General features: G+C 35.9%; 1 protein-coding gene across 2 annotated transcripts; it reads right to left on the bottom strand.

Moving 5' to 3' along the window:
• Nucleotides 1-1,070: 1,070 nt before the first annotated feature.
• ppa2 (inorganic pyrophosphatase 2) lies at nt 1,071-25,854 on the bottom strand. 2 transcript variants are annotated; one of them, XM_088625224.1, is made up of 12 exons: nt 25,606-25,854; nt 20,280-20,344; nt 14,141-14,185; nt 12,871-12,924; nt 9,837-9,956; nt 9,006-9,092; nt 5,978-6,104; nt 5,659-5,786; nt 5,103-5,188; nt 3,615-3,684; nt 1,886-1,925; nt 1,071-1,253 (listed from the first exon to the last, which is right to left on the bottom strand). In XM_088625224.1, the coding sequence occupies exons 1-12, from the start codon at nt 25,778-25,780 to the stop codon at nt 1,225-1,227; spliced, it is 1,026 nt and encodes a 341-aa protein (XP_088481350.1). In that variant the 5' UTR covers nt 25,781-25,854; the 3' UTR covers nt 1,071-1,224. The 2 variants fall into 2 exon arrangements, with proteins under 2 accessions (XP_088481350.1, XP_088481354.1); XM_088625228.1 differs by lacking the exons at nt 20,280-20,344; nt 25,606-25,854 and having other exon boundaries at nt 14,053-14,184.

Genomic DNA, 25,854 nt, shown 5'->3' with positions numbered 1-25,854 from the left:
TACTGAGTCTTCAGCATCGGGTCCAATGTCAAGAGGTAGGACCACAGTGACATTCATTTAATGAATTCCTATATAAAGATTTTATATCACTTCCGTCTCAGTTTCTTCCAAGAACAAAGAAACCACCATGACAGAAAGACATTGAACTTTAAAGAAAACATCCCACGTTTTTCAATTACACTGGATTCCTGTAATTCCTGTATCAAATGACAAATCTTATGCTTCAGTAATGTTTTTTAATTAAGCCCACATTTGATGATAAATGGTCCCACAGCTGTGGAAAAAAGAATCACTATTTTCCTGCCTAGGTGGTTTTTTATTGAGTCAGAATCGTCAGGTTCTGAATGCCATCTCATTCTGCATCGTAATCGGCTATCCAGCGACGAACAGAACAGAGTGAAACCCATTACTGTGTCATCACAGCTCATCTTTTCTTACGGCAGTTGATAGCATCACGCATTAATAGGAAAAAACTAACAACGAATTGCAAATGAAGTTGTTCCAAAGTCAGCTTTTACACAAACAGTACACAAACAGGCTAGTTTGTCCATCATCATATCCCTTTATTTACCAGAATAATAATCACGAACACTGAAATTGTGACTGTAGATTATAAAATACACTATTCTGTAGCAATGGTTTTTTTTTAAATGAAATCATTGAAATTTAAATCTTTCTGTAAAAGACAGAAGTCAGCTTTTTGTGACTTGCAAACAAAATTTCACTGCATTTTAACACTGTTTTACAATTTTAAATAACCCAATATGTCCTGAATATTACATTTACTGATAATTCACTAGGTTTCAAGAGCATGTCTTAAAAATATAACACAAAGGTCCTAGCACTTTCTTTTAAGTGCTTAAAAGTATTTCAATGATAAAAACACTTCTTACACTGAATCATTCATTGTCTATACATTAAAAAATATATACTTAAACGTAAGCGCTTTGTTGACTTGAGATTACACCATTTCCTAAACTAAGAGTGATTTTATTATGAACTTCAACTTGCAGAGGAACAAAATAGTGTGCAAAGATGTTTATAGAATACTACAAAAACCACGAAAGAAATTTCAATGTTTCAAACACTCAGTTTCAGGTCTTTATTCTGTTAAACATGGCAGTCTTTTGTGCATTAGATACTCACACATACATGTGTTTTTCACAGAACTCTTTGGCTTCAATCAACAGGTATTGGAAAAGGCTCCATTTGTGTTTTCGTGAGTCATTTTGCGAGAAAATGCCATTTATTCACTGAAACAGAAAACATTTTTTAATTAGAGACTGATGCCTTTTAACAATATATCACAACAATTTTCATCAGGCTAATTTGTCCATAAATATAAAAACAACTTATAATTGCCATCCATAAAATTATTTCTTTTAAAACTCAAAACTCGTAAAGAATTATTTGAATGAGCTTGAGAACTCATTATGCACATACAAAATGCATTAGATTAAATGAAAAGTTAGTGTACCTACAGTGTGCAAATGGAGAATCAACAATTCGCTCTCAAGAACCAGCAACTTGCATCGTAATGTTGATTAGGATCACATTTTGAAAATAAATAATTTGCAAATCCCACTTTTTTACACAGCTTTTCAAGCACTTTAATTTTTTTTTTTTACCAAATACAAGGATTTCTGTTGAAATATCATCTATACTATTCATCTGACTTCCTTTTAGCCAGTGCAGAAGATGTTGCAATATCGGAATGATAGCTCTTAACAAACCCATACCACTGAATTTCCATCACCTTTCTGTTGCATTTTCACAGCGTCATGTTTAAGAATGAGTAACTGGCACACAATGATAAAGCAGTTCGTACAACTATACATTGTATACCCAAACAGTAAAACTAAACAAAAAGGAAAATGACACCTACCTTCAGGATGCAGTGGTTCTGCTTTTCCATATTCTGGGGCCTAAAAGATAGAAAATTAAAAGGTCAAAATAAAAAAGACTTTAAAAATATTAGAACAGAACTATTTGCCCATGAGCTTAGAACCTTCAGTACAAGAGAGGCCAAAAATAACGTCATACAGATAAGTATTGGATGTAATTTTTGATTAAGTCACACATCTCCTACTCAAATATAAACTGCTATGTAGGAAGTCAGTGAGCCACTGATTTAACACAGTGGAAAAGTACCCCATAAACCAGGTGACAGGATTATTTAGATTGCATCTTAATTCTACCTTTCAACCTATAAACTCTTACCACCAGCTCTGCATTACTCTCAACATAAAAGACCATATCAGAGGCTGTTTTTATCACACTCTTAGTTCTTTTGAGTAGCTGCTATTTACTGTGTTGCAATACTACACCTTATCTGAGGGGGTTGTTCACACTTTTTCTTGCACTGTATATTTGCTTCTGTGTTACAAAGTTGTATCGTGTCAGAGCTCTCTGTTTAGTCTCGCCACATTTAAATGTTGTTTACACCTACCTTTCAGGCTTTAAACTCAAATATGTATTTGGTAATATAATCAATAACTGCATAATAATCTTATTGAATAGTGCTAACGGGGGGCTAAAGTATGTTGTACGTTTGTTTTAATGTTATTATTATTTTGTAAGAAACAGCAACCCTGTGCAAAAAACAGATTGTTATATTTTAGCAATGTTAATTTGCAGATAATGCATCTGAGCAGTGTTAGGTGTTCGTGCAGTTTCAAGGTAGAGGTGAAGACATGTACAGCTATTTTGAATAGTTCTATGAGCACATAAGTTAATAAATAGAACATATTAAATATAACAGAAACTGTAATTTATTTGTGCAAAACCCTTTATTTTCTGTGTGGCAGGATTGAAACACAGGGCATTTGGCGATTACTTAAAAAAGGAACATACCCATTTGACCAAATACATTCTACAAAACGGATTACTAAGATACTTGGAATGCTTCATTCGTTTGCAATCAATTTCATATGGACATAGTTTTCTTTCATGTCAGCAAGGCAAGCATACTTGCTCACAAGAAATAAGAACATTAGAATATAAGAGAGGCTCCAAACAAAAGGGGTCCACTAGTTTATATTGTTTGCTTGCTTATGTAAACTGATGTAACCTGGTGAGTTAAATTAATCTAAAATTGTTCTTTGCACTTTGCTTTTGAACTTCTGTTCCTAGTTCACTACTTGTAAGTACTGCTTCATTCTTTCATAGTCTGCTTTACCAAAACTATAAATCCTCATTTTAAACCTTAAGATTTAGAAATGTAAAATGGTTGATCAAAGGTTGTCATATTATTCATGTGATTTTCAAGGGGGTACAGTATGTGCTATCTATTCCATTTATTATATCTTGATTGTTTGTAAAGACTAGATTAATAAGAGAATCTTCAGTAGTAGGTACCTTTATAAACTGGGAAGCAATCATTAACAATTTCAACCATATAAATTTCAGTTTCTGTGTTCATCACATAATTTCTCAATCCGTTGGAAAAAAAGCACATCTCTCAAATTTTACAAAAGGTGATGTGGTTATAGAAAGCCAGGTGTTAGCAATCACCTCAGACATCCTTGTCTGGTTTGATATTTTAAAAAATTAAAGACATTACAAACAGCATCTGGATAGTTTTACTTTGTTTCAGAAAAAAAAAATCTTCTCACCGAATGAACTATTTTGATAGCTTCATCTCCGCTGCATTTAAAAGGGCTGTCACACACCGACACATTTTTACTGGAAAAAGAAAATTAAGAAATTAATATGTTAAGGAAAACGGTCTTTGAAATTTCATAGACATTAAACTATTTCATATTTTGCAACATTTTTATACAACTTAATCAATTATTTCCTAAATGTTGTAATGCCACATGTGGCAGATCTCTCTCTCTCTCAAAATACATTCAATTTCATTACACTGTAGAATCTAAAATATACAAATCAAGAGCTTTACAAAAAATATTTATATTTTGTATTAATTTTCTTTAGTATTTAGAATGTAAAACTCTATTAGACTAATAATAAATATTATTGAATTTTTTGAGACATTTACAGTATGTTATATATGGAAGAATGTTTCATGTTAGAAGGGTACTGAGTTTGATATGAAGACCAGCATCTTGGGAACATTTCTGTTAGAGAGGGGCACTGCTGTACCCTGTATGACTGAAAACTATTGTTATGCATATTGGTTCAGCCACTTTGAGTGAAGTCTAGACTGCTCAGAGAGAAGAACAAATGTGTCTAACAATCCTGCAGACTGAATTGTTTTACTCTTTTAGACACTTCGTCTGTGTGTCTAAAACTATTGAACTATTTCTCAATTGTGTTGATGATGATGGAGACTGCACTCTACTACTTACTAAAACCAGCTAGAGTGAACTTCTTGATAACAACATAGAACAACAAGCAGAAATTCTTACTACGACTAGTAAAAAGCAAAGCGAATACTGGGAGAACACCATGATTGTGTGACATTAATGCTACATTTGATTATTTCTGGCAAGACCTTCCCAGGATTTAACTTTCTGTGTGAGAATTTGTCTGCAAAACAAAATAAAATGTACTTATTCAAACAGGGGAAAAGGAATACTAAACCACAGAAACTTATAAAAGATAGTTATCTTTAGATATAAATCATAATTCAATGTGTTTTAAATTAGAATTTTCACAAAAAGCCATAAAAAACGGGCCCTCACGCTTGCAGACAAAGAAATGACTGCAATGACCTAAGACAAATGAACACTTTTAAGTGTTCCCAAACAGGCTGTACAATTTATTGAATAATCAGTGATAAAACAATGATGCTTCTCTAAATCTATCTGCTTCTACAGGCAGGAAGCATCATTGCTGAACAGCTTTATTCAGACAATGTTAGCGGTTTCAAGCATAGTTCAGTTTTGTTTTCACATTTTTAACTGAGACATTAAAGAGAATTTTAGATTTAAGTCTCATGTATAGCTCTGCAGTTGTCCCTTTTATTTTCATGGGGTAAAAAGTGAAATACTGTTCAAGATAAGTACAACAAACAACAGCAGGGAAGAATAAAACAATAATGGGAGCCCAAGAGACCCATGCAACATTACCCGAATTGTGTGTTTCTTCAGTCCATAGATCTTAAGAGCACCCTTGTGGAAGATTTCCCACTGACTCACCAATTTATCGCTCCTCCATTAGCCTGTTTCTGCACCAGTGCCCTCCAGTGCTTGTGAGTGGACTTAATTATCTCTATTGCAAAGTCCTGCCAGAACAAAGAGACTACATTCAGCAGCAAGGCAGTGTCCTGATTTCCTCTATAGGTTAACAGGTTAAGATTTTCAGTATTGCACCCAGTGAGAAGTAACTCTAGCTTGTTGACCAAGCACCAACTTCCACTAAAAAACATTTGACCCCTTTTTGAAAAAAAATATAGACAAATAATGCCACACATATTTCTAGATTATTTTCGCAGACTTAAACTTTGAAATGGACAAATGTACTAACTGCTTTTTGAGTGCAAAATATTCCATTATGGTAACAATGGGATTCCACTAACTAAACTTAATGTAAAGCAAAACCATCACTAACCAGCCTGCACCACATCATCTTCATGTGCAGTAAATAAATAACACCTAGTAAATGATTTTGAGATGAACGGGACTAATGCAGTATGAAAGAAGAAACCCCGGAAAGAAAAAACTTCAATCTTTTAAATGAGCCTGATAAGGGTACCTTGTTTTGGAATTGTCCATTAAAAGCAAACTGATTTTCTGGCTTCCCATCTGGCACCTTGTATCTTCTGAACCAGTCTACTGTTGCTTCCAAATGACCAGGTCTCTGTTTACGGACATCTTCAATGCCTTTCCAAAACACAAAGTTTTGCATCATAGAAAGAACAACAAAAATACATACAATAAAATAGAGGTGTAATTTGTAGAAGGACATTTATAGGGATTTATTATTTTTTTTAAACTATGGCTTTCTCTTGGCCCATTATAAGCTTTTTCACAATAAATCCAAAACATTAGTCATTTTTGTACCAAATGCTTACTGTTTAAGGTTGGAGCATCTGGGTCCTCAGCATTTATAGCAATTATCTTCCAATCTGTCTCACCTTCATCAATCATAGCTAGAATGCCCAATATCTTCACCTGAATCACCTCTCCTGGTGAGCATACCTGTGCATAGTATGACAAGTTAACTTCAGGATCAAAAGACGCCAGGGCAACACTACACAAATTAAAATTATGAATAACATTCTTATGACGATGCAATATTGTTATTCAAGATGGTGTCCACCTATCTTCCCATTTACCTCATGTGTGCCTTTTTCAATATTCATCACATTAACATCTAAAGCAAAATATAGTATTAAACTATAATAACATTAGAATGTGATGATTTACTTTTTCCCAAAATATACTGAACAAATTACTAACACCTGAGCATTATTTTGCTTGTCTGTGAACTCATCATTCTGGAAAGCATCTGTATGGCTCCATATTATGTACCATTTCAGAAAGTCTTTGAAAAAATATGTTGTAAAAGTGGTATCTTTTTAGCTTTATGTGCATGCTCACTACAAAGCTCTGCTTTACAACTGTCCCCTGCAGGAGACAAAATCAGAGATTTGGAGATCTTATGTACTTATGAAATTTTGTAATTTAGAGAATTACCATTATAAGGCTTTTCACACCACTTCTACTTTGCCTAAACTCATGTTACAGTGTGAACATCTCCCCTGGCATTTCAAGTGGTATTTCAAAGTATTTTTTAGATTGCATGCTTTATCGCAATGTGCTTTTCTAATGATGATGGCTTCATATCATCATTGAAAAAGTTCTTCAATAAAAAAACACATTAGGACATAGGTTTATATTTGTGACCTACATCTGTAAATCTGAAGTGCAAGTTGGCTCTGCTGTATTAAACTTTCTAACTTTGAATTTTCTTTCAGCTCCTTCCTTTTTCTTTTCTCCTCATTTTGAAAGTTGCAAATATCAACTTTTATGTTTAGAAAAATGAGCAGCTGAACTCATGTATTGACATTACTTAAGCCTATCAGCCTGGATGAATGGAAAGGCACACAAACCCTTAATGTTAAAAAAGTAGTACTGTACTACATTAAAGTAGACAGTAAGAGCAAAAACGTTCAGCTCCTACAAATTAAATTAAGTTTAAATATAAATGCACAGTGCTGTACAGAGAAGAGGTTATCTAATACATCAGAAAATAATTTCTATGCATTTCAGTTGGACCAAAAGGTTGTGTCATGCATTCACAATCCATTATGTACAGTATGTTCACTATTGTTTCCTAATCAGTTTGTACACCAGCCTGTGAAAAGTTGGTTGGTTGGGATTCCCAAGTACACAAATGGTCTAGTCTCTACAAAAGGTAGGCAGAGTGCCATGCAAAAGTACTCAGACTCTTGCATAGAAATTAATATTCGTCATATACACAACTAACTCTACATATTCAAAGCAAGAAAAAGACTTATTTCAATAGGTAAAATCTATTTTATAAAATAAATAGTAAACAGATAATATGAAATTAATAATATGAAATACATTTTTTTTAAAGATTGCGTAAGTATTCCAACCCTTTGCTGTGGCAAACCAAAATTAATTTACATACACACAATTAGCTACATGATCACTTGTCTATATGCAAGATTAGTGGTCCTCATGATTTCAGACACAAAAAAAAAACATCTCTCTCTTTGAGGTTCATTGGTCAAGTACTGAATTTCAGATAAAAATTCAGCCATTAAGACAAAGGATCTTTCAATGCAAGTCAAGTATAAACTAACCAGTATCTAAGCACAGATCAGGAGTAGGGAACATAAACATCAGAGCCTCTGAATATCCCTGTGAGGGCACACTACCCAATCATCAAAAACAGGAAGGTGCAATTTACTACCCTGACACTGCCTAAATTATGCCACCCCTCCAAACTTAGAAGCCATGGAAACAGGTTAGGGATGCCAACATGAGACCAGCAACAACTCTGAAATAACTACAGAGTTCAATGGCTGAGATGGGCGAATATGTCCCAAGTCGACAGTATCACATGCACTCCACAAAGCTCATCTATATGGCAAAAACCTGCACAGAGTTGGCAACAAATCATTTAAGCGAAACTGTAAACATGTTGCAAAAGGTTTTACGTTCAGATTGGCCATACCTTTCTTGTATAAAAGCAAACCATTATGTCTGGAGCAAACTCAACACGCTGCATCACCATCTTTAATGTCAAGCATGGGGGTGGCCACATTATGTTTACTGGCTGCTTCTCATCACCAAGGACTCAAGATTGAGGTAAATTGATAGAGGCAACACAGGCAAGTCTGAACAGAAAACTGTCTCAATCTGCTCAAGACATAACTGGGGCAAATGTTCATGTTTCTGCACGAGAATCACTCAAAGCACAGTCACAGCAACACTGGAGTGGCTTAAGGATGAGAGAATGAATGTGCTTGAGAGGTCCATTCAAAGTCTTGACTTGAATCCTAAAGAATCAGCGGAAAGATTTGCAGAAGAAATCCCCAAACCACTGGAGTGTGCTTCAGCAAATCTGCCAAAAAGAATGGACAAAAAAGTTGGTGCAGACCTACACAAAATGACCTTTACTCTACCCTTAAAGCTGAATACTTTCACTAGGTTCCATCTGTGAAGATTTGTTTACACCTTTGCTTAGTTAGAGGCATGCAGCAGGCTGCCCATTTTCTGATAATAATCCACAGTCAGTTACTGTTGGAAAAAAAGTGTATCTACTGCACTGCATATAGAGAATCTGGGAAATTTAAATTCTTTACTCAATCAAACTGAACATCTGCACAATAACAAAGAATCAGGCAAGAATTAAGACAACTGTAGAGTCCGCAATGTGATGTGTTGTCAAGGCAGTTGCATCTTTTCACACAGTGAGCCCACATTGAGACTGATACATCTTCCAAGATGACTGGAGAACTGACATTTCTACGTCACCACTTAAACACAGAAAGCCCCAAACGTCCCCTTGAAGACCTTTTCTTCGTACCAAAAAAATTTGTCCTGAGTGTTAAACTAAAAACACACCTTTGAACCAATGTCACAGACATCGATTGGATCGTTGTCACCACAGCACTTTGTGTCTTTGTCCGTGTGACTTGGGTCTTCCCACGTCTGTTAAAAAAAAAAGTGTTATTCAATCAAACTGAACACCTGCACTATAACAAACAATCAGGCAAGAATTAAGATTAAATTAAATTTCTGTACATTAGGATGTTTTAAAACATTGGTGTCAAACTGTCCTTGGTTCGCTCATTAATTGAACATTGAACATAAGCATTTTATCCCTTACATATGAGATTTTTCTTAAGGTCTTTTGCAGTTGATTTTACAAAATGTTCACTTAATTTTGGATGTGGCTCTCCATTGTTGTCAGGGTTTGTTATGTTCTAATTTTCAATTGATGAAGAAAATAAAAATGTTCACAAAATTAAAGGTACAGCTACCTGTAAAACATAACACAACACAACAACATAGCCTGCTTAGAAGTATTGTTGATATGCAGTTATAATTAAATAATGAGACCAACTTTGTAACTGAATACTCAAGTGGAACAAAAACCAAGCCCTTTCAGGGATCGCAAGGAGTCTAATACCCATTTTCAAGAAACAGAAGACATTTTTTAATAAACAAATACATTTAGAAACTGTAATGCACAACATCTTACTGTACATAATATAAAACCTTCAATGTCCAATCTTCCCAAATGTCAATCTATCCAATTTTCATGTTATGTACTTTGTGCATGTTACAGTATACGAAATACAGGACTTAATGAGTTTATTAACATAAATTTAAAATGTATGGTTTTAGTTCAGAGAGGGCTGTTTTTCACACAAGGTGAAGTTCAGGTCTTACCTGGGGAAGGGCACCATAATTCCAAATATATCCTTTATGGGGAAATATATTAGCAACAAATCGAAGTTTTCCTTTCTTTACGTCCTGTTTAATTGGGTTCAGCGGGTCTTTTGTTGCAATCTACAGAAAAGACAAAACAATCATTTATGTCATGAGACATACTGTATATCCACCCCAGATAGACTCTCTGTTGTGAATTTCAGGTAAAAGCAATTTGTCACACCCATCATTCCAGAAAGAACTGTGTGGCACGAAAAAGGAATCATTATGTTTAATTTAATAAAAAATACTTCTCAGAACTCCAAAGCACTTACTCAAAAAACTCATTTTTTAAATGGCGACATAAATTAGACAAGTGAATACAGAGCTTTAAGTTATGGAGAATGTTTTTAAGCGCGAATGAAAACAGATCCAAAATCTGGAATTCCAAGTGGGGCAATGGATTTGGAAGGCAAATGATCAAACACAGCGCTCAGGCACTGATAATTTTGTTCATTAGTGATTTTATTCATTCATTTTTCATAACTGGCTTATCTCAAAACCAGAACAACCTTTGCAGTGACTTTGATGTTGGGAGTTCGCTAGTTTACAACCTACAGTGTGCCTAGAGTGTTCAAATATCATTAAACTTCGACTGCAGAGGCTGCAGAAGCATTAAAAATTGAGTGCACAGAGTTATTTTTAGGACATTTTTGGTTCCAACTTTCCACCCTCACATTTTTCGAGACCTAATCTGAAATTATATGACAATGTTGCATTTTACGGAAAACAAATAAAATGGATTTTTATGTATTCCCACAGAAAATGGTGGGAAAAAGATAGAAGGACATTCAACATTTGTCTTTTTCACTATATTGAAAATAAAAGAAAGGGCTGAAGTAAACTGCTAAAAGCATGTGTTTGCTTCAGTGGACTGCAAAATTGCTCTTAAATTCTGTTACAGCAAATGAATCAATGATTTCCTATCTTCCTTCCAACTATCATCTTAAACGGAGGTTGTCAAAATGTATAGATCATGCCTTTTGTCAGTAATGTGGTATCCTTCCAACAGGTGGCAGTAAAAGGGAGGGATTAGTATTTTTTTTGTTTTTGTTCCTGTTGACACATACACCAGTTGGTTTTCATTCCATGGCACCTTAATTAGATAACTGAGGTCTTTTTAAGAAGTTGTTTCAATTGAATATTTGCATTTTGTTTCAAGTCACAAAGTTTGGCATTTTATTTCACTAACAAAATACACGGTTAATGTGCCAACATGTTTAAAAGCTGGGAACAACCTGTTCAAATGAATCTAATTATCTATAATTATTAAGTCAATGAAGGATTTGATTGTATATCTGAAGGTGTGGCTGGAACAAAAACCAACAGGCGTTTGGGTCACCAGGCCCAGAATTGAGAACCACTGCTCAAAACCATGCACACGATTTTGGATAATATAAAATTCCGTTCCTTAAGTGGTCAATTTAGTGCTAAATTCACAGAATACACACATATTGCAAATTAACATTGTAGCCACTACTCTTATAAATTTAAAGATGACTGATAGCTTCACTTTGAAGTACTTCAATGTAAACCACGAATAGACCATGAATAGAACTAAAGACGCTACAAGTAATAGGTTCTCAAACGCTGAACATAATTATCTCTGTAATTTTCTGAAATCTCAGATTATCAAATGTTTTATTATGCGTAATTAAATGCAGTAACCATGACTAGTGACAAAGCACTTCCCTGAAGATGATGTGCTGCTTTTGTCAGCATTGTAGAGAACTCCAATACAGTTTAAGAAATGTTATTTATTTAAAAATGACACCTTTTTCCTTGTTTGTTGCTGGAAGTACTTGGTAATCACACATACATTTGTGAAACTGCTAAGAATTAAGAGCTGGTCAAAACACTCAGATTTATTGAATCTGTAATGTCACAGCATCCTGATTTGTGACTGAGTTGGTCAAGAACACAGGAGAAATTCCAAACAGGAATTTCCTGTATAACACCACCACAACTTCACTGTACATTTTTTGTTCAAAACACACCACTACATTCTTAACTTTTGGGTATGTACATATGTATTGTTTGTTTGTGGGTTTTCTTTATATTGTCTGCTGCTCTAAACCAAATTGCCCCTTGGAAATAATGCTCCCTTTCTACCTGGCTTGATAGAATACGCTTCGTACCTTGATAATTATCATCATTAATAATATTAGCAACAAACTCTTCATTTTAGTGAAGGTCGCAATTATCGCAAAATTGAAATGTGATGATTCATGAAAGATGGGTTTTAGTCCCACGCAAACTGAGATATATGATTTGAATACTCAAACCACAAAATAAATTATTAGATCTCATAATGCCACCACAAATGTCTTTAGTGGCAAGCTACCTTTACAATTTTTCTAATGTGCAGCACCAACTATGGCTCATTTCTCAGTGAATTTAAGCCACTGCATTTAAGCTATTCAGGGCTGTGGAATGGCTGTAGCATTTTTGGTTTAAAAAGCACTGTAAAAGCTTTGCAGGCCCACCTTTCAGGAGGGCATTTGCTAGTCTGTTTGGTCATTAAACAGTATGTTTAGTATGTTTGGGTGCCAAACTGTGAGGCGACAGTCACCAATCTAAAACCATAGTTAAGCCCTTAACCTATTTTGTAGGATTGAGATTAACTTAAAGTTACTTACTTAGCTAATAAGTAAATACAGGAATATACAGCATAAGCACTCCTAGAGGTGTTCATATATATTTATTCTACCCCATACGCTGCATATCACAATATAAAAGTAAAGTTTGGTCATGTATTGTATAAATGGTGCTGAAATGCAGTAAGGCACTCAATGTTCCTAATGTTCCCTGCAGTACACTACACTAACAGCTACTGTGTACATCCACTTGGAAAGAAGATATGAGAGATTCTATTGTATCAGCTTTCAAAAAACACAGCCCATGATTCAGAATGTTAATGCTTTTATAGTCCACATCTATTTAAATATGTTGCCTAATAGCAGAAACATGTATGAAAAAATAAACAAGTACTTGCCTCCATTTTGGCATTTGTCCAGCGTGGCACCTCCACGACCATATTAAACAAGGTCTAGAAAATAAGAATCAAAGTTTTATTTGTTTAAACAGGTCGTTGTCAGTTTTACATTTTAAATACAAATTCACATTTACATTTTAAATTACAGTTCTATTTCAAAATGTCTTTTTTATCTTTTTTATTAATATGAATATTTCAGATTTCTTAAGATACTCTCTTTAGTGTGTTTATGAGCAGGGTAATCTTCTGTAATTAGTTAGTCAGAATATTTAGTGTGATGTAAACACTTTATTCAAAATACATTTACACCCCAAATTTCAAGTAAAGTATTGAGCTAACATACATGTAGATTATTCTTAGAATACAGGCTAATGTCAACAAATTACTCTGAATAGTGCCTTCATCTAGTCTTGCTTACACACCGACAGAAAATCCTGATGTTTACTTTCCTCAATGTTAAAAAAAATCAACAAGAATGTATATATTTATATGTTCTTTGTATGTATGTGGTCACTACATTTTAATGTCAAACTGAATCCATTTTGAATTATTCAGTCAAGCACATTTTAAAATTACATTACTAATCTCCAATTCTCCTTTATCTCACACTTCATTTTTTGTGAGTGTGAGTGAAATTCAGTCTGAAATGGGTCAGGCTTATCATTATTTTCACCACGTTTAACCGGAGATGTCCTGACAAGTTTTCATTTGTTCAAAGTAACTGTTTCTATCTGAAGGTGAGCTCCACTTTGCACTTTCTTCAAAATAAAACTGTGATTAATGCTGTGATTTCGAAAAAGCACAGCACTTTCTGAAATTTGTTATCAGGCAAAACAAAAGAAAGCCATACTATCATATCCCTCACTTAAGAACTGCAAGTAGTTTATTGCAAAATCAGAAAAATCAGGTTTTGCATCAGTAATCCATAATCAAATTCCACAATCAGGTATCAAGAAACGGTGTAAAAGCACCTTGATAGACTAGCAAAAAAATATAACAGCTATTAGTAGAGACTGTGAGCCTGAGAAATGTTATTCTTCACCGGAATAACCCCATAGTAAAACACAAAGTTGTGCAAAAAATGTTTTTTCCAAACATACAAGTACTATATTTATGATCCATCTTTTGTCAATGACTTTATCAATCTTTAGCATAATAACTACTTCTGATCTGAATGTTTACATTCTTCTGTCTTCGCCACAGAAATGTGAGAAGTCTGGAAAAGCAGGGTATGTTCGTCTCAGGAAACGGGCTGACAAACCAGAAATACCTCATTTTCATTTTTCTTAACCCTCTTGGTAGGGACATCATTTTCCTGTGGGGGGAAAAAATGTATATGCATATAACTTAGTTAACAAAAATATTTCACATATCAAGTGTTATCAACATATTTTAGTCATTTGATAGGCATAAAGTTGGAGTAAAAGAGTAAAAAGCACCGATAAATCCATGGCCTGATATGTTCAGTAATGTATTGCTCCTGACTCCAAATACAACACAGCATCCAACATCTTTACATGAGGTGAATGTGTCATGCCTTCATGCCATTCTTTCCATAGCACAAGACACTGAACAATGGGACTGTTCTTTTGCTCCAGGACTACGGAATAACCTCCGAGCCCATCAAGTCTGTCAAACCCTGTCCTTAACATTGTTTTTATATTTCAGAATTTACTTGTTTCATTTCCTTTTTTTTAATCTGTACACAAATATCTCATTTGTTTTGTTATCCAGTGCCTAGAAATCATATGCCATGAAAGGCACTGTATAAAATAAAAGTTATCATTATTCAAGAATAACAGTAGCATGGACTGCATGAGCTTTAAGGTGGCATTTATAAAATGGGAGTTACAGCACCTTAGTACTGTTTACTGGGGGCTTCACCCTTCATGATTCCTTAATGTGTGTTTAGATACGTTAAGCTTGCCAGGAGTCCTACAGTCATGAGACCCAGAATAAATAAAGAGAGCACACTACTGAATACTTTTCTTGAGTTCTTTAAAAAAAACTGACCACACTTAGAAAATGTAAAAAAACAAGAAGAACATGGTCACACAAAGTCAACATCAAAGACTTTATTTCAAACCTTCTTCCATGTAGATCTTCAGTGTAGATTTCAAACAATGCTGCTGAAAGTGAGGGATACAACACCATAGAGTGTCACACCCCACTAAGACAAAAGCAGATATTGTGGGTCTTCATACAGTAAATGATCTCCACCCGAGCTCTTGAGGGACAGAGGTCAGGTTCAACTGGTCAAAGTGACCTCTGCTCTTCAGTTCATAGGCTGCTGATGTAAAGAGACTCAGGATATCTCAGAAAAAATGGATTTGGATCATCCACCAGGTTATGGAGACACAGGGCTTTGTGCTAAGGATGTAAATGCTGACTGATTCATATGTTGCAATGGCTGACACCAGTGTGACTGTAAAAGCATTTTACATTCTAGGTTCTAGGAGCATTTTTAAAAACTTCTTTCTAACCTCTTTCAAACTCTGAAAATACGTATGTTCTTTCAAGTTTTAATATCAGAAAACAGTAAATTCAGTTGCAAAGTTCATCCAATACTCAAAGTTTCCTTTGGTCATAAAAATCCACAGAGAAATGCCTACAGAAATACAGTTCAAAATGTGTTATTTTAGCAAAAACTGTCCATGTAGGATACGTAAAAATTAAACTCTTATACAATATAAGAGCTTTTTTTCCCCCCTCAGGCAGATTTTTACATTGCATAACATACACATACAGGCCTATACAGTAGCAAATGATTGCATCACACCTCTGGCTTCCTTAATTAACACATTATCTACAGTTAACGACTATTAATTTATCAGGTACATGACAAAGCAAGTTCAGTCCATTCTCCAGGATCTTCTCATAGTTAGTTCCATATTAGCTTCTTGTATCCGTTTTCAGTTTAAATTAATTCCTCTCTGCAAAGCATGTTAATAGGAGCTGCTCCTTTTCTGGAATACAATTTGCTGCATTCTGGAAAGGAACAGTTGGAAATCTATGTAGGACACATTAGTATTGACAAGACCTCTGCAAAAACACTTAACCTTTCACACTATTCAATTAACATTTTTTTCCTTGTCGGATTGAATTATGCTTTTCAAAAGGCTTTCTGTCGTCATGGTTGGAGGCTCAGAAATCAATGCAGAAATCTGTGGCTTATATATTCATACTTGGTGTGTGGACTGCTGCATGAAAATTACTAGTTAAAGAACAGCTTGCAGGCACTTTGAAGTATTCTATGCCAGTACAATACATTTAACAATCGATCCTGTGCTGTTTTCTTGGTTTACAGTGTCGGCATCAACAACAAAAGAAAAAAAAGACAACCAGAAAATACCTGTTTTTAACTAAGTTTCCAGAGATAAAACACCACTCCTAACATCTAAAATGAATCCCATATTTTTTTCTGCAGTACAAGATCTCGCGTCTTTAAGCTCAGCAAATGAACCATTAGATGATCTGTATGCCTAATGCAAACACCATACCATTACTGGATTCTGATTACTCTGTTAAAGTGACCTTTTTCCTTTTGCACTGAACATTAAGCCTTTCCTAAAAAAAAACATACCACAAACATACAAAGGTAAGGCTGATTTACCTATAAGCGATTCAGTCTGAGCAGAGTAACTGTTTTACACCAAATGAAATCAAAACCCTGCGACATATGTATATAATATAAATGTTTGGGCTAATCCTTAAAAGATTTAACTGCAACTACTGTAAATGAGACCAAAATCATGCATGGAAAGCCGCATGACCTTTCAGATGAGTCTAATAATGCTTTATTATTCCACCTGGAGTGTAGTATTCATTATTTTTTAAAGGGATAACAGAAAATGACATTATCTGGCATTTGGATTTTATTTATCTTATGAAAATTTAGTTTATAAATCCTGAGATGTAAAAAAGATCCAGAATGGAATGTCTGTTCAGTAACTGAAGTAAAAGAGACTGAAAATGGAAACCACTCGTTATTAAGTGTTTGACGTTTCAGCTGAGCCTGTCTTTACAAGCCTCTACATTTAATAACAAAATATTAATATAGTTGTCAAACACAAGAAAGCACAGAAATGTAAGAATGCCATACATTGCCATACAATGCTCACAAACTCATTTGGTTACTAGGCAAGTGAACCAAGGATGTCATCCAGCCATCCCTTGAATGAAGCCAAGGTATCAGCGTCAACACAATCACGGAGGATTAGGTTGATAATTAAATCTGAAATAATGGACCTGATATTGTTTGCTGGAGTAAATTCAGGTCAGCAAAACCAGGATATAAAGAGCTGCGATGGAGCAACCATTACACCTTGCTCGAACAAAGGCAGTGAATCGCCAGTCTTGGCTGCAGTGCAGTTTCGCACGACCCCTGCAGAGGAAGTCAACTTCTTCATCCATCAGGAAACCAGCACAAAGACAATATCATCTGGCCTGACGCCATGACAGATGACATACGGACAGCATCTCATTTTTCAAGTGCACAATAGCTAGCAGCAGTATGAAACAGTAGAATTCTCCACATCTTGCAAAGCACTTAGTCACTTACACGGATACCAATGTCTTACATAGATTATCCTTAAGGGAACATCTTGGCCATAACCCTGAAGAAATATATGAAAAAAAATCAAACAACCAAGAAAACTCTATAGAGCAGTGGTTCCCAAACTGTGGTACGCGTACCGGCAGTGGTACGTGGAGTGCCGCCAGGTGGTACGCCAAATGACCCTGGAACTGTGTCGTGTGCGCTGAAAAATCGGGACGGGTTTTCATATTTTGTATTTTAATACGTGTCGAATACGCAGCCTACGTACTACGATACAGTACGCGCTAATACTTCAGTGGACACAAGAGATACTCTGTAATTCTATACCACTCTATAGGAATGCGTGCTACAGATGCAAGTGACCAATTGTATTTAAAAAAAGCTACTGTATCTCCACAAATAGGGAGAAAGGAGAATGTGCGTGATTTTGGAACAATGCCAACGTTGTAAACACAGGAATGCATAGAAATACGTGCTACGAACGCAGGTAATCTTGTGAGCACACGAATGCGTGATAACAGAAAAATATTTCAGAACTGTTCTAATTTGAGAAAAATACACCGAGCGTCTCTGTGTTTCGCTCCCAAGGGCATTAAATAAAAACTTTAAATAAATATGGAAATAAAAACGTAAACAAGGAAAAATGCAAGCTTGCGGATTGCTAAAGCAGGTAAGCTACACTATTTTTGAAGAACCTTATTTGCCGTTGGCAAAAGAGCTGACATGTATTATGTGTAGAGAAAAAGCTGCGAAACAGCTCGACCTGCTGCCCCCCTCCCCCTGAAAGACACAGTCATTCCTAGAATTATTGAAATGAAGGATTATATCAAAAGTACACTGATAGAGCGCGTTAAGATGAGCAGATGTTTTTCACTGCAATTAGATGAGTCTGTAGTTGATTTGGCCAATTTGCTCGTTTAAGTTAGATACGAGTTTGAGTCATGTCCCATGAGGACTTTCAGTTCTGTAAACCGCTACCAACAGGAACTACAGGAGAGCACATATTTCAGCTTCTGAATGAATTTATCGAAGAGAATGGCCTCGACTGGATAAAATGCGTCTGAGTTTGTACAGACGGTGCTAGAGCAATGACAAACCGACATAACGGTGTAGTTGCACGAATTAGATACTGTAGGTTGCTCCAGAAATGAATGTACGCATTACAACATCCACCGCGAGACCTTTGCCGTCAAGAAAATACCTGACGATTTAATATCTGTTAGACTCTGTTGGGAACTGTATCAAGTCTCAAAAAATTAATTCACATCTGCTTTGCTCAACTAAACAGGCTCACCCCTCTCACTGAAATGGTACTTTTTTATTAGTTGTTGTTAATGTTTTTTCTGTAAAACACTTTGAGAAGCCACCTTTAAAGGCGCTATATCAAATAAAGTTTATTATTATAATATTTATTATATGTATGTGTGAGTGTGTGTGCACGCACACTCATGTTGGTCATTGAGAATTTCTGGGGTTCCTATGAGATGGTGACTTGTAGGTGGTACTTGGATGCTTTGGTTGGATTAGGGGTGGTACTTGGTCCAAAAAGTTTGAGAACCACTGCTATAGAGGATATACATAACTCACCTGCTCCTAATAATTATACAGTATACTCCATTTGCACTGATACAGGAAGGCTAAAATAGTGCAAGAGGAACTGTGAATATTGAATCCCCAAAGCACCACCCCTATAATTTCTATGGAAAAAGCCATGTGTACTGCAGTGATGGGTTATATCTAAAGAATATGGATAGCAGACAGCTTGGGGCAAGGATCTATAAAGAAATTCCAACACATTTAAACTAGAATGGAAGAGAGCAAAAGCCAAAGAAGATCTGCAAGGGAGATACAGCCAAAAAGACAATCCCAGAAGAAATGAAACGTCATTGGACCATGTCATTAAGTACTCATACCTAAATAATAGGAGTATCAGGACAAAAAATGCAAAAACGGAAGCTACTGAATCCACGGGAAATTGTGATATGGAATTGCCGTAATCTGGCTAACGGACAGTTTAATGTTTAATGTTCCAGAGAACGAAAGAAGATAAGAGGGAACTAGAATTATGAATAATTAGAAACCAAAGGGTCTTACTTAAATTACATTTAAGGATATGAAAATGATCATTAGAGCTAAACTAGAGGACAATCCATAGAGAGACAGGATTCTAAGACTGATTTAGAAAATGTAAGCATTATCTTATTTTGAACATGCAACAGAGGTAATGGAAACGAATTATCATTAATGTTCATTAGGATATCAAAAAGCTTTTGATAAAGTTCCTTGTAAAAGTTTGCTTCTCAAATTGTAGGCAGTGGACATTCAATGTAACGTGTGTATTTGGATGAAGAAATAACTTGATGGATAGTAAACAGAAAACAGATAAAGGGCAAACGTTCAAACTGGGTTAATGAAATTAGTGGCGTACCGCAGGGACCAGTATTAGAACCAGTACAATACCTAATTTATATTAATGATCTAGATTGTAGTATAGTCGATATCTGAGTTAATAAAATGCACCAAAATAGCAGGGTTAGCAAAAATTGTACATGTGACAGGATATTGAAAAGGGCTTGGACATAATTCAAGCTAATACCTGGTAGGTGTCATTTAATATAGACAAGTGCAAAAAATGATTGAAGGAGAATGCACAGATCTATTAGCTACAGTACTAGCAATCAAACAATATTATGGATTGGATGGTATTCTCTCATTTGTAACCTTTCTTATTTTCAGTACAATCAGCGGTAATCCTCTATGGTAATCCCGTCATGCTATCTCTTTAAAGAGGTGAAGAAGCATAGCAAGCTATACTCATACCTAATTGGCACATTAAAAATCTCCCATTTACCTGCTCATCTCCAACGAAAAGTGGAATATCATGGAAAGGCGAGATATATTTTCCCTCTGAGGATTCTGAAAAAACACAAATAAAAAAATAAAACAATAATATCAAGAATACTTTCAGGAGGCCAAAAGGAGCCGGTTTTGCATAATTGCATTATATGCATATATATCTGAGCACCTCCTTTTGTTTTCCTATCACAGTATTTATAAGAATGTTTCACGCCCCAGGGCTAAGCTGTTTCACTTTCCAGTCCTGGAATTAAAAGCAGTAAGATAAGTGTAAATAGTCTCCTAGCTTTTAGCCTCAACCATTCTATGCATGTATTCTATGTTCCTGATGTATAAAAGGAATGGCCTGAAAATGATTGGCTCTTCTTACAGTATGACCCTTCTCTAATGTGTATTAACTGCAAGAACACCCCACAACCCTGTCAACAACTTCGGTTTTGTCAAACTCGGGCGACAGCCACATATTGCACATTACTAAATCACTGAGAAACTGAGAAAAATCAAGAAACTTAAAAAATGTCAAAGTTTGGAAACTACACACACAGCCAGCAAGCATTCCAAATTTCACATTCCAGTTTGAAGTTGAAGTGGGCGTGCTAAACTGTGTTGCATTTGTTTCAGCATTTGACAAAGGTTAGAAAATGAAATACAAGACAGTTACATTGTCTGGGAATATAGACATTCTTGTATTCATACTTTCAAGCTAAAGACAGCAATATAAAGTTGAGCTGTGCTGCAGTACTGCAAAACAGGTGTAAGTACACTGCAGCAAAATAAATGGGGGAAAAACAGAAATTCCAGAAATAATCAATTTTTTATTTTTCTCATTGAGAATGATTTAACATATTATTAGTAATATGTAAAGTAGGCTAACGAAAATACCTAATAGTTTTTCTTTGTGAACCCTGAATGTTGTATGAGTTACAAACATCAGTTTTTCATAGCTGCAAAGATGCTGAGAATTATCTTACGAGACATGAAATTCTCCCTTCACTGAGCACGGAACTAGGATTATACTTTAAATAAGAACAAGATTTACAAACAATGTTAAGCCTCTCCAGCTATATCTCTCTAATCCATGAGAATGTGTTCCTCTCTCTTCCTGACTTTACGTCACCAAGACAATCAAGAGGAGCCATTGTGCTCTGAAGACCACTAATCACAGAGAAAGTTAAAATGCTAAAGAAGACAGCTTGGAGGTAACTTTGACTTAAAAACAAGAATAATCACATTGTTTTCCTATTCAAACATCTCTCATCAGAAAAAACAAATTTCCTTTTGAGGACACACACTGTCACAGGTGTTGTTTCAATTCTAAAGTTAACCAGCACACCCTATGTGTACAGTACATATTAGTATCCGAGTAGACATGGAATTATTAAAATGTGCACAATAAAATATGCAAAAAAATGTTCTAGCTTTATCATTTTCAATCTTCCAACATCAATTCAGGTTATAAAAAAGAATCAAAGGACTTGCTTGACTCAGCTCTGTCAGATACGTGTTTAAAGACTTTTTTCCCAGCTATTGAACAGTCAGACCTGCTGTATGACTTGATTTTAGCCAGTCAAGAGACCATTCATTAAAAGGTCCTTTGATGTACTTGCACTATTCAGTTCCTGGCTTATGGTAATGGAAAAAAAAAATGTTCACACATTCATAATCATGTACTGCTCCTGGTTGCCATGACTATTTTGAAAATTGAAACATACTGTATATAAAAAAACACTCTAGACTGACATAGCCAAATGGAGTTTACTTCTGAAAGAACTTAAACTAAAATCAGGTTTTGGATTTAAATCTGCCTTTCAAAATCTTCAAATGCGCACACACATATATATATATATATTTCCTACACATGAAGAAACAAACGCAATTGTCTCGGGTAATATTACTTACTCATCCACAACTGTACTAAATTCAGTGCACAAGGAGGGTCAATTACTACTAATTGCACACATCAAGCCAAAGGGAGCATAATGATGCGATAAAACTCTCCTTCAGCATTTTTTATCCTTGTAATCCACCGGACATATTACCTTTGCGCCACAGTTAACATCTTTCAGTGATGGTGATTTATGGATGAACAGAGATCTCACACAAACAGCTTTACAGGCCTATCACCTGTCCACTTAGAACAAATGCCTTTAATTGGTGACATACGAAAAACATCTTTATTGCATGCCACCAAAGTGTGTTCATCCTTCACACTACATTACACTGCCTGAAGTTTTAACTCAAAATGTCAGCCGACAAAGCCTTCCATCGCAGCATTTTTATTCTAGAAGTATTTGGCTTCTGTTCAACGGAAACCCATTAAATACTGAGCCTTCCTTTGCTAATATTAATTTAAGTTTTACTTATCGGCACTGTGTACTTGGAGTGCCTTTCTTGTCACTCCAAATGATAATCGCCTCTTTCCTCAATGACCACGTTATAGTTTTCCTAAATGAATAGCAGACTGGGTAAGGTATTGAGGCCGGATGTGTGTTTTTTTTAATAACCACATATTCAATCTTTGGCTTGTAAAATATCAATGATCGTATCCCTTGGTTTTCTAAAGATCAACAAAAAGAGAAAAGCTCTCATTATTACACACTACTTGAACATAATCCAGAATTTAATACGGTTTAAAAAAAAATTGCTGTCTTATCACCATTAAGATTATTGTGCTTTAAAATTGCTTTCTCTATGGGTCCTCCTCATCTTGTAAGCTACAGATATTGGTATTCTTCAGTGTAAACACAGTTTGCTTTATTAAAAATTCTAAGCCTAATTGATTTATCATGTTCATTTTCATAGCTAGGTCTCAGCATTTAATATTTAACTTCCCTGGTAAAATAGGGGTTAAAATAAAATATGAATTGTCATAAACATACATCTTTCCCTGTAAGTAGATGACAGGTTGTTCAAGTGATAAGCGAGGGACATCTACAGATACAGGCACTATTCTGTGCCTTAACTACCATACTCTACCCCTTAAAACCAAGCACAGAGATCCATCATTTTAGTGTTGGGCCACCACTTCATCACACAACAGAAATCAATGCACATAAACAAAATGTTGCATTTCTGAGAATAAACAGCTATAATAAAACAACTAATTTCATTGCAAAAAGGACAGGATTTATCTGATCAGAATATCAGTGATCCCTTGACCATCAAGACTTGCCTGAGCCGTAAGGTCTAGAAAAAGACTTACAGTCTCTGTGCTAACATAAACATGCAGCACTGTGTGACAAACAATCTCATTTTTATTTATTTTGCATTTCATGATCGTTTTATCATGCAAGAAACAAAAGCCAATGCAAAGTATTATAACCCACACACACACAAAAACAACTGGCAGCACAAAGTAATGCTGTCAGACTGGGGCAGAAGTGATGTGTCTGTGAGGGGTAAACAGAGATCTTATATGAAAAATGGGGGGGATTTATTCCAAAATGTTGCAGCCAAGGGAAACTCCCCACCCCTCCCCTCCTAGATGAGGATGAAAGTGACCCGCCACTGTGGGGATTTTCAAAACAATTGCTAACAAATGTGTAACAACTACATTGTGCACTTGGGATGTTGTAAAATCTCTCCTTAAGGCATGAGAGGAAAAAATAAATTAATCTGAGTGGAACTCCTGTCATTCCCTCTCTACCAACAGTACAGGATGGAAACAGACACTTTAGGAGGGAATAGATCCATACTGTAGAAATAAATTCAGTAAAGCAACAGGTACTTCTTGCAAGGCAAATTGTGAGTGCCAGGGTACACACTGTGTCTGTGTGTGTGTGTGTGTGTGTGTGTGTGTGTGTGTGTGTGTGTGTGTGTGTGTGGAGGGGGGGTTATAAAATGCTGTGTAGTCTGTGGAGACCTGAGGATTTGAACCCAAACCCTCACCAGCCGCCAACCAGCTCTGTACAAGATGAGCCACAGCGCTGCATGTGTGGCAGGATACTGCAGGCAATGAGTTATAACAAAACTGTCTGAGGATCACTAAGATGTATTTACAGGCCCAACACTGTCAACCATATATATGCACATAGCGACACCATTACCGACACCTAAGAAAAGGGGTGGGAGAGCATGTGAAGGGACAAAACAAAAGTCTAAGCCCCTGGTTCCCTACCCTGGTCCTGCTCAAATACTGTCTCTGAGCTAAGAAAATGAATTGCTTAACCAAAGGCTCACTGACTTTGGTTTTCTATTAGGACATCTTTGTACATTTGCTTACAGCTCTTAAAGGGTCAAATGTGATGTATAATGGGTATCAACTCTGCACCAATTTCTGAGTTTGAGAACTGCCCTCATTGAGGTGTGCCGTCAGAAATGTATCCAACGGGACCTCTGAAGAAGGAGAAACGCTCATTGCAGGCTTGTCTCATACAGTGTCTGTTCATCACTCACTGACCAACTCGTAAGGGTTGTTTACTCAGAAATAATGGCAAGCAAGTCAAGACCTGTGTTAAGGTCTGTACGTCTAAACAAGCAAGCATGTCAATTACAGTATGCCACCACTTAGCACTGGAACCTCACAGCACAGCTGGAATGATGACCAGGAGCGTGTGTTACTCTAGGACCAAGGCTGGACACCACTGATCTCAACAGTCATAAGGAGGCTTGGAGCACCCAGTTTATAAATTATACAGTAGGTACCTTATCTACAAACTGTTTTAATAATGCAAATGAATCTCAACATCTCTTTACCGACAAACACATTTTGTATTGCTTCTTATTCACATGGAGAACGACGTTTGGGCTGTTATTATTAGAATATCGATGACTCCTTTATATAATAAATCCATTCGTTACAAACACATCCATTTGTAATAATCCACGGGATTGATGGTCACAACATAAAACTGCTACCAAGCAAGAGGCATTAATTCTATGCCGCTACAAACAAACCCTGAACTGTAGCCAATAAACGCTGCGAAACCATTTGCCTTTATGTTTTAAAAAGTCATCTTACAAATGAACAGGTCCGATGTAAATACGATGTTTCATTCGTTAATGATAACTACTGCACAGTGGCAATGGGCGCTGAAATATTAATGCGGAGTTTCACAATAATGTAATCTGCTTTGTGTGTGCTCTTTCAGAAATAAAATACATGCTAAAAGAACAGGGCTTTCCATATTTAAATATTCAGATCACCGAATATTAATATATAATGCAAAGTAGCCTGACCGGAAATGTCAAGTTCGGTCGTTGCCGTGTTATCCGGAAACAGGTCAAATCCGCTGCTAAATGAATGAGGTTATGTTACACGTGAAAGGCATTTTGAAAAATCCGCATACAATTCGGATTTCTCGGGGCGAGACATAACTTACTAAAATAGATCCTGTAGTCAAGAGTATTCGGCCGTCCTCTTTCCTCCGTTTGATAATGCAACATTTTTCTTAGGTACGGGGTGACTGCTTGCAAACCGAACCCGTTTTTTAAACCAGACCTTGAGCCCAGCAATACCAGTGAAATCCTACAACAGGGGCTTAGGAACACACGCATTCTTCAGCTTCCTGCTTCTGTCCACAGCGCCTATCATCATGTGCCTATTTCCTCTCCTCAGATCAGCAGTTTCC

Source organism: Lepisosteus platostomus, chromosome 1, assembly GCF_059453375.1.
Source record: "Lepisosteus platostomus isolate fLepPlt1 chromosome 1, fLepPlt1.hap1, whole genome shotgun sequence".
Classification (NCBI taxonomy): Eukaryota; Metazoa; Chordata; class Actinopteri; order Semionotiformes; family Lepisosteidae; genus Lepisosteus; species Lepisosteus platostomus.
This window is presented reverse-complemented; position numbering and strand designations above follow the sequence as displayed.